The 9,380-nt window shown below is 38.1% G+C and overlaps 1 protein-coding gene across 4 annotated transcripts in view; it reads right to left on the bottom strand.

Annotated features, from left to right (window-relative positions):
• Window positions 1–9,380, bottom strand: part of TAMM41 (TAM41 mitochondrial translocator assembly and maintenance homolog) — a 56,223-nt gene that overhangs the window by 20,545 nt on the left and 26,298 nt on the right. For all 4 annotated transcript variants that reach the window (XM_007100178.4, XM_028479108.2, XM_028479109.2 and 1 more), the window contains one exon: window positions 6,072–6,217. In XM_007100178.4, the coding sequence (XP_007100240.2) occupies window positions 6,072–6,217 (146 nt within the window). The remainder of the gene's footprint in view (window positions 1–6,071; window positions 6,218–9,380) is intronic.

Genomic DNA, 9,380 nt, shown 5'->3' with positions numbered 1-9,380 from the left:
AGTGAATTTGGTAAAGTTGCAGGATACAAAATTAATCCACAGAAATCTCTTGCATTCCTATACACTAATGATGAAAAATGTGAAAGAGAAATTAAGGAAACACTCCCATTTACCACTGCAACAAAAAGAATAAAATACCAAGGAATAAACCTACCTAGGGAGACAAAAGACCTGTATGCAGAAAACTAGAAGACACTGATGAAAGAAATTAAAGATGATACAAACAGTTGGATAGATATACCCTCTTCTTGGACTGGAAGAATCAATATTCTTCCAATCCAAGAACATGGAAAATGACTATACTACCCAAAGCAATCTACAGATTCAATGTAATCCCTATCAAATTACCAATGGCATTTTTTACAGAACTAGAACCAAAAAATCTTAAAATTCGTAAGGAGACACAGAAGATCCCGAATAGCAAAAGCAGTCCTGAGGGAAAAAAACGGAGCTGGAGGAATCACACTCCCTGACTTCAGATTATACTACAAAGCTACAGTAATCAAGACAATATGGTACTGGCACTAGCACAAAAACAGAAATATAGATCAATGGAACAAGATAGAAAACCACACACCTATGGTCAACTAATGTATGACAAAGGAGGCAAGGATATACAATGGAGAAAAGACAGTCTCTTCAAGAAGTGCTGCTGTGAAAACTGGACAGCTACATGTAAAAGAATGAAATCAGAACGCTCCCTAACACCATACACAAAAATAAACTCAAAATGGATTAGAGACCTAAATGTAAGACCAGACACTATAAAACTCTTAGAGGAAACATAGGAAGAACACTGTTTGACATAAATCAGCTCAAGATCTTTTTTGACCCACCTCCTAGAGTAATGGAAATAAAACCAAAAATAAACAAATGGGACCTAATGAAACTTCAAAGCTTTTGCACAGCAAAGAACTAAATAGACATTTCTCCAAAGAAGACATACAGATGGCCAAGAAGCACATGAAAAGCTGCTCAACATCACTAATTATTAGAGAAATGTAAATCAAAACTACAGTGAGGTATCACCTCATACCAGTTAGAATGGGCACCATCAGAAAATCTAGAAACAGTAAACGCTGGAGAACGAAATTGGGTCATTTGTAGAGACGTGGTTGGACCTAGAGACTGTCATAACAAGTGAAGTAAGTCAAAAATAGAAAAACAAATATCGTATATTAACGCATATATATGGAACCTAGAAAAATGGCACAGATGAACCGGTTTGCAGGGCAGAAGTTGAGACACAGATGTAGAGAACAAACATATGGACACCAAGGTGGGAAAACTGTGGTGGGGTGGGGATGGTGGTGTGCTGAATTGGGCGATTGGGATTGACATGTATACACTGATGTGTACAAACAAGTGAAGTAAGTCAAAAATAGTAATACATATATCGTATATTAACGCATATATATGGAACCTAGAAAAATGGCACATATGAACTGGTTTGCAGGGCAGAAATAGAGACACAGATGTAGAGAACAAAAGTGTGGATACCAAGGGGGGAAAGTCACAGGGGGGTGGGGGTGGTGTGATGAATTGGGACATTGAGATTGACATATATACACTAATATGTATAAAATGGATAATTAATTTTAAAAAAAAACAACTTAAAGCTATTAACTGCCGTCCAATTACTTTAGAATCCCAGGAGACAAGAAGTCCAGAAGACAAAGAAATGAATCACCATACTGGCAGAAATAATTAAACCTGACCATCAGAAGGTAGGGCTGCTGGTACACATGTCTTACTACCTCTTGCCCAACTTTGATGGTAAATGGAAAGTGTAGTAGCTACAGTCCGAGATGGGCACGGTGACCAGGGTCTCAGACTCCTCAGGGATGAGGGTCTGGGCCACTTCACGTAGACCAGCCTAAATGCTAGAAAGAGTGAGGGGAATTTGGAATGGGCAGCAGAAGAAGGAGAAGATGGGTATCAGTGGCAGCTTTAAGATTAGATGCATCTCTGGGAACTGAAGCTCAGCCCACTGATCTTATTCTTGTGCATTTCCCCACAATAAGAAGCCAGTTAGAACCTAGATCATCCAGGCTTTCAGAGGCCAAACTGAGGGATTTGGAAGTTTATTTTCACAGTTAAAGGAAATTCCCAGCTCTTTTCCCTTGCTCGGTTTCTAACAGTTGGCAGCTAGGCACATTATCTTTCCCTACCCTCTAACCAGAGAGTAGATGATGCCTCTCTGGAGAAATTCTACAGATATGGAAACTTGGGGTCCTCCAATGAAACAGCCAGGACCTTGTCCCAAATCCTATAGTGAAGCTCACCAGCTGACAAGCTCTATCCATCACAAAGAACTCCCAGTCTGCATTTTTTAAACTGCCTTGCTCTTTAAAAAACAGGCCACAAAGGATGTGCAAACATTTGAGAAAAGCTTCTAACACAACAGATGAGAGTGAATCCATAGAAAAAAGGAACTTAGAGAAAGAGAGACAGTATAGAGAACAAGAAAAAAACTTCAAAAATTATAATAAAGATCATTAAAGAGATGAGGAAAGATAATGCATTCATACAACAAGAACAGGATGCTATAAAAAAGAACATTCAGAGGAAATTAAAAATTCAACAGAAGTGTTAGAAGATTGATTCAAAAAATTCTTCTGGAAAACAGAACAAAAACCCAAGAAACAGGAATGAGGGAAAGAAACAATCAAACAAGGAGGTCCAACAACCAACTAACAGGAATTCTAGAAAGAACAAACTAAGAAAATGGATAGGAAGAAATGATAAAAGAAAATTTCATTACAGAAATGATAAAAGAAAATTTCCCAGAACTGAAGCTCGTGAATTTCCAAAAGAGGCTCATGAAATGCCAGAGTAATAAATGAAAAACATGGGAATTCCCTGGCATTCCAGCAGTTAGGACTCCACGCTTCCACTGCAGGGGGCAAGGGTTAGATCCCTGGTTGGGGAACTAAGATCCCATAAGCTAAGTGGTGCAGCCAAAAAAATAATAATAATTTTAAAAATAAATGAAAAACATATACACAAAGACAAAGGTGAATCATCATGAAATTTAAGAATACTGGAAAAAAGGAAAAAATCCTAAATACTGTCAGAGAGATTTAAAAAAAGGTCACATGCAAAGGATAGGGAATCTGAATAGTGTTGGAAAAATTTTTTTTAAACTCAAACAGAAAGTCACAAAAATTATAATCATCCTCATCAGTTCACTCAGTCCCATGTAATTAATTTTTTTTCATTCTTGATCTTTCGTTAGCACTTTTATGAATTCATCAGTTTTCCATTAGAGCTCTGAAATGCTTATTCATTCAGTTCAGCAGTACAGTCAGTTACCAGAAACCCATACTTGTCAGAGCCTTTTCCATGAATTTCTTGAAGATGAAACCCTTTTATAGGAACATTTTTGCAAAAGCATCAGAATACACCCAGAACTGTCTGTAAATGACAAAAGACTTTAAAATGACCATGGTTAAAGATTTGATGAAAGTTCATAATAATGCAATTGACAAGGAAATTTAGTTATTTCTGAGATATATGTTTTAAAGTAATAACTAGAATTATGACTTATAACATGATACCAGAACATATAAGATTTTTAGAAATTTCATGTCGTGTCTGAAACATTTATATTAACATATTTCCATACAAATAACCCAAAGAAAGTTTAGTATTAGTTGTTTGTTTTTTTATACTGCAGGTTATTAAGTCATCAATTTTATACACATCAGGGTATACATGTCAATCCCAATCGCCCAATTCAGCACACCACCATCCCCACCCCACCGTGGTTTTCCCCCCTTGGTGTCCATACGTTTGTTCTCTACATCTGTGTCTCAACTTCTGCCCTGCAAACCGATTCATCTGTACCATTTTTCTAGGTTCCACATACATGTGTTAATATACGATATTTGTTTTTCTCTTTCTGACTTACTTCACTCTGTATGACAGTCTCTAGTGTTGGACTTTTGAATGCAACACTAGAAGCTATAATAAATGAAGCTATGACTTAAAACTTCTGAGGGAAAAATACTTCCAGCCTAGAATTTGATACCTAGCTCAAACTATCAATCAGTGTGAGGGTAGAATTTTCAGATGTACATGGTCTCAAAAAATTTACCTCCTTCACAACCTATGTTAGGAAGTACTAAAAGGTATACTTCATCAAAATTAGTGTAAACCGTGAAAGAGGAAAAGATCCAGAAAACCAAAAACTTGCAAAGGAGAAGGGAACAAATCTCGGGTATTAATGAAAGAACGTTTCAGGAGAAGAGCTGTGCATCAAGCTTAGAATGCAACCAGCCCCAAAAGGAACAGGGGACACAGGGCTCCAGGAAGAACGTCCCCAAGAAAAGTAAGAAACAGAGAACACACCTGATGTGTCTGTCTACAGTGGAAGATGTTTTACAGATCTGTAGCAGAATTTGAGGGTGAATTAGTTACAGGTACGTAGAAACTAAGCAAGTGAAAAAAATGAGACACTGATTAACTCCAAGAAAAACAAAGTTGAACAGGAAAGGAAATTTCATAGTAGTATATCTTAGCAATGAAGAAAGTCAGTTGTCATAGTAAAGTAAATATCGACTATTACCCTAACCCAAAATTATGTATTAACTATACATGGAGCATAAGCAGTAGAGGAGCAGGTGCGGGGGAGGAGGAGGAGAGAGAGAAAGAGAGAGAGAGAATGTATGTGTGTTGATTGCGGTGCATAAGAGAGTAGAAAATCCTCATTTTCCATAGAAAGATGACAAAAATAAAGTACAAATTGAAAAAAATCAAGAATAACAATCAAATCATATTACTTAGAAATATGGAGGTAAACATAAGAAGAATTGGTGAAGGAGAGGAAAGCAGTTGCTCTGGGAAGTAGCACAGAGAAGCAGGAAGGTGTACAGCAGGGAACTGCTGCTTTTTGTTACAAACCTTGGAGTGCCACTTGGTTTTTAAACAATATGCATGCATTACTTTGAGGAAAGTAAAAATTAAAAACAAAAAAACCTCAATCTAAAGCAAACAGGGCAAAATCTGTTAACCTGAGTGGTGGGTATTCTGGGCATTCATGTTATTCTCCAACATTACATTTAAAATAATTCCTTGGGGCTTCCCTGGTGGCGCAGTGGTTGAGAATCCGCCTGCCGATGCAGGGGACGAGGGTTCGTGCCCTGGTCTGGGAAGATCCCACATGCCGCGGAGCGGCTGGTCCCGTGAGCCATGGCCGCTGAGCCTGCGCGTCTGGAGCCTGTGCTCCGCAAAGGGAGAGGCCACAACAGTGAGAGGCCCGCGTACCGCAAAAAAATAAAATAAAATAAAATAAATAAAATAAAATAAAATAATTCCTACTTTTTTAAAGTTTCCTTTCAGTTCTAGAAATGCCATTAATTTGTCGTTCAACATAATATTAATTGCCCCTATTATGTGGAAGAGGAAGAGCATTAAAAAAGTAAAATGGTGTTCCTTATCTTAAAGATAAAACACTATGAATTCTATAGTTTAAAAAATCTTAAATGCAAATTACTTTTCTCAAAGGAAAGGCTCTTTGACTTTTCTTTTCAAAAAATTTAATATTTTGAAGAATGCCTTGAAAGAAAGTTTTGTTTGATGTATCAAAAGTTGTAAGACATGATACATATAACAAGTGGGGAAAAAACAAGCTTCAGAATAACCTGTATGAATACATTTATGTAAAATAAAACCAAACAAAAAAGACCAAACTGCTTCATACATGTGTATATGTACAAATACATACAAAAGTACATGCAACAAGATCTGGAAGAAAACATGCCAAACTGTTAATAAGGCTACCTCTGGGGAGGCAGATGGGCTTGGGGATGGAAAGAAGGTAATTTCAGAGTTTATTTTCACTCATTTTTGATTAATAATTAACATACATAGTAAGAACTTCCAATGACAAAAAAGACACACACGGTGAAGACCAGTCCCCACCCCCCCGCCTCATGTCAGCCCTTGGTCCCCTTCTCCAAAGGCAGCCTCTTATTACCAGTCACTTACTAGTCATTTGTGTACCTTTTAGCCTTATTTCAAATATATGGAAGAACATAAATCCACAGGATTTCCCACAGATAGTTTACCTCCAGGCTGCCTTGCTGGATTTTATACACCACTTGGGGATTCTCCTGTAGAATGCTGCCGTAGAGCTCACGAAAGTGGGCTATGTTGGGCTTCACAATATTCAACACTTTTGCCTTATCCTCTCCGACCACCATCCGAAAGTCACCTGGTTAAAACAAACAGAAAAACGAATTTTCCACTGAGAATTCACATTCTGACCGGTGAACTACAGTCCCCCAGCTGACACTGCACTAGTTCAACCTGGCAGGATCTCTCATTCAAAACACTTGCTTTTCCACCTTAAAACTGTGAACACAGTACCCCAGAAACGCAGGCACATGTTTGGGGGGAAAGAGAGCCTCTCAAATCACAAAGCCCTTTAGCCAGTTAAAATATAGTTACCTAAGTACAAAAGGTAGTGACCATTGAGAGGTTAATATGTGTTTGTTTTTCCAATGCAGAAGCTTCTGTGTTTATAAACTTTCACCTTGTGAACAAAACTCTGCCTGTGACCAATCACAGAGATGGGGGCTGTGGGCCTCACCATAGCTGTGTCCTTGGTACTGCTTACTCAGCTCGGCCCTGCTTGCTGCTTGCGTGAGGGCTTTTGAGGTGCTTTATGAATATAAATAACCTTATTATATTTGATAAGGGCAAGGTTTACATTTAAGATAAACTTTAAAGCAGATATAATTTAAAAAATTGCAAGTGGTGAACCTGCTGATCTTCTAGAGAAGCCAAGAGGCAACTGGGACTCCTGGGGACACAGACGCTGATGGTGGCCATTCTGAGGAGCTTATTCTACCATGAGGACATTGGTGCTGGCAAGTGCCATACTGGAGTCCTCCCTCTAGCCTATTAGCAGCAGGCCTGCTCACTACTTGGTCAGAACCAGCCCCAGGCCCTACAGCCAATCACCCTCGGACAAGCCCCAACCACCAGCAGGCCAGTGGCCACCACACAGACAGGGCCTGGCAGCTAACTGGGCCAGGGACCAGCCCTGCCTATGAGCATGCCCAAAGAAGTCAGCCCCACCACAAGAGAAGGGCCCATGTGGCCCATACAGGGGGCACCCCTATATAGTCCTGGTGACCAGAAGGAAGAGTGCTGCTGGGACCCACAGGACGTCTCCTACATTAAGGCCACTCCTCCAAGATTGGGAAACATCCAGCATCACCCTGATGCCAAATCAAACAAGCAGGCAGCATCACCCTGATACCAAAACCAGACAAACATGCCACAAAAAGAAAAGAAAAGAAAAGAAAAGAAAAATACAGGCCAATATCAATGATAAACTTAGATGTAAAAATCCTCAATAAAATATCACCACATCAAATTTAACAATATACTAAAAGGATCACACACCATGATCAAGTGGGATTTATCCTAGGGATGCAACAATGGTTCAATATCTGAAAATTAATCAATGTGATATACCAGATTAACAAATTGAAAAATAAAAATCATATGATCATCTCAATTGATGCAGAAAAAGTTTTTGACAAAATTCAACATCCATTTATGATCAAAACTCTCAACAAAGTAGGTATAGAGGAAACACACTCAACATAATAAAAGACATATATGATAAACATACAGCCAACATCATACTCAATGGTGAAAAGCTGAAAGCATTTCCTCTAAGATCAGGAATAAGACAAGGATGCCCACAGTCGCCACTTTGATTCAACCTGGCATTGGAAGTCCTAGCCACAGCAATCAGACAAGAAAAAGAGGTAAAGGGAATCCAAATTGGAAAGGAAGAAGTTAAACTGTCAATGTTTGCAGATGACATGATACTACACATGGAAAATCTTAAAGATGCCACCAAGAAAAACTATTAGAACAAATGAATTGAGTAAAGTTGAAGGATACAAAATTAATATGCAGAAATCTGTTGCATTTCTATATGCTAACAATGAAATATCAGAAAGATAAATTAAGAAAACAATCCCATTTACACTTCCATCAAAAAGAATAAAATACCTAGGAATAAATCTAACCAAGGAGGTAAAGGACTTGTACTCAGAAAACTATAAGACATTGATGAAACAAACTGAAGACTACACAAACAAATGGAAAGATATACCATGCTCATGGATTGGAAGAGTTAATATTGTTAAAATGACCATACTACCCAAGGCAACCTACAGATTCAGGGCAATCCCTATCAAAGTACCAGTGGCATTTTTCACAGAACTAGAATGAATAATTCTAAAATTTATATGGAAACACAGAAGACCCCAAAAAGCCAAAGCAATCTTGAGAAAGAAGAACAAAGCTGGAGGTATCATGCTTCCGGATTGCCAATTACACTACAAAGCCACAGAAATTAAACAGTATGGCACTGGCACAAAAACAGACACATAGATCAAAGGAACAGAACAGAGAGTGCAGAAACAGACCCACACTTATACGTTCAATTAATCTATGACAAAGAAGGCAAGAATATACCATGGGGAAAAGACAGTCTCTTCAATAAATGGTACTGGAAAACTGGATAGCTACATGCAAAAGAATGAAACTGGACTTCTTTCTCACACCACATACAAAAATAAACTCAAAATGGATTAAAGACTTAAAAATAAGACCTGAAACCATAAAACTCTGTCCATATGAGCTTTAATATCAGTCTTAGCAATATTTTGGGGGGCTTTGTCTCCTCAGGCAAGGGACATAAAAGCAAAAATAAACAAATGGGACTACATCGAACTAAAAAGCTTTTGCACAGCAAAGGAAATATCAACAAAATAGCAGTCTACTTAATGGGAGAAAATACTTGCAAATGATATATGCAACTCATACAACTCAACAACAAAAAAACCCAAACAACCTGATTAAAAAATGGGCGACAGATCTGAATAAACATTTTTCCAAAGAAGTTTTATACTGATGGTCAATAGACACATGAAAAGATGCTCAAATCACTAATCATTAGGCAAATGAAAAATAAAGCCACAATGAGATACCACCTTACACCTGTCAGAATGGCTATCATCAAAAAGACTACAAGTAACAAGTGTTGGCAAGGATGTGGAAAAAAGGGAACCCTCATTCAGGAATGTAAATTAGTACAGCCACTACAGAAAACAGTATGAAGGTTCCTCAAAAAATTAAAAATAGAACTACTGTATGATCCAGGAATCCCACTTCTGGGTATTTTTCCAAAGAAAACAAAACACTAATTTGAAAAGATATATGCACTCCTATGTTCACTGCAGAATTATTTACAACTGTCAAGATATGGAAGCAACCTAAGTGCCCAGTGATGGATGAATGGATAAAGAAGATGGGATACACACACACACACACACACACACACACACACA

Source organism: Physeter macrocephalus, chromosome 18 (genome assembly GCF_002837175.3).
Source record: "Physeter macrocephalus isolate SW-GA chromosome 18, ASM283717v5, whole genome shotgun sequence".
Lineage (NCBI taxonomy): Eukaryota > Metazoa > Chordata > Mammalia > Artiodactyla > Physeteridae > Physeter > Physeter macrocephalus.
The sequence above is the reverse complement of the archived record's forward strand: the minus strand, read 5'-3'. Positions and strand labels throughout refer to the sequence as shown.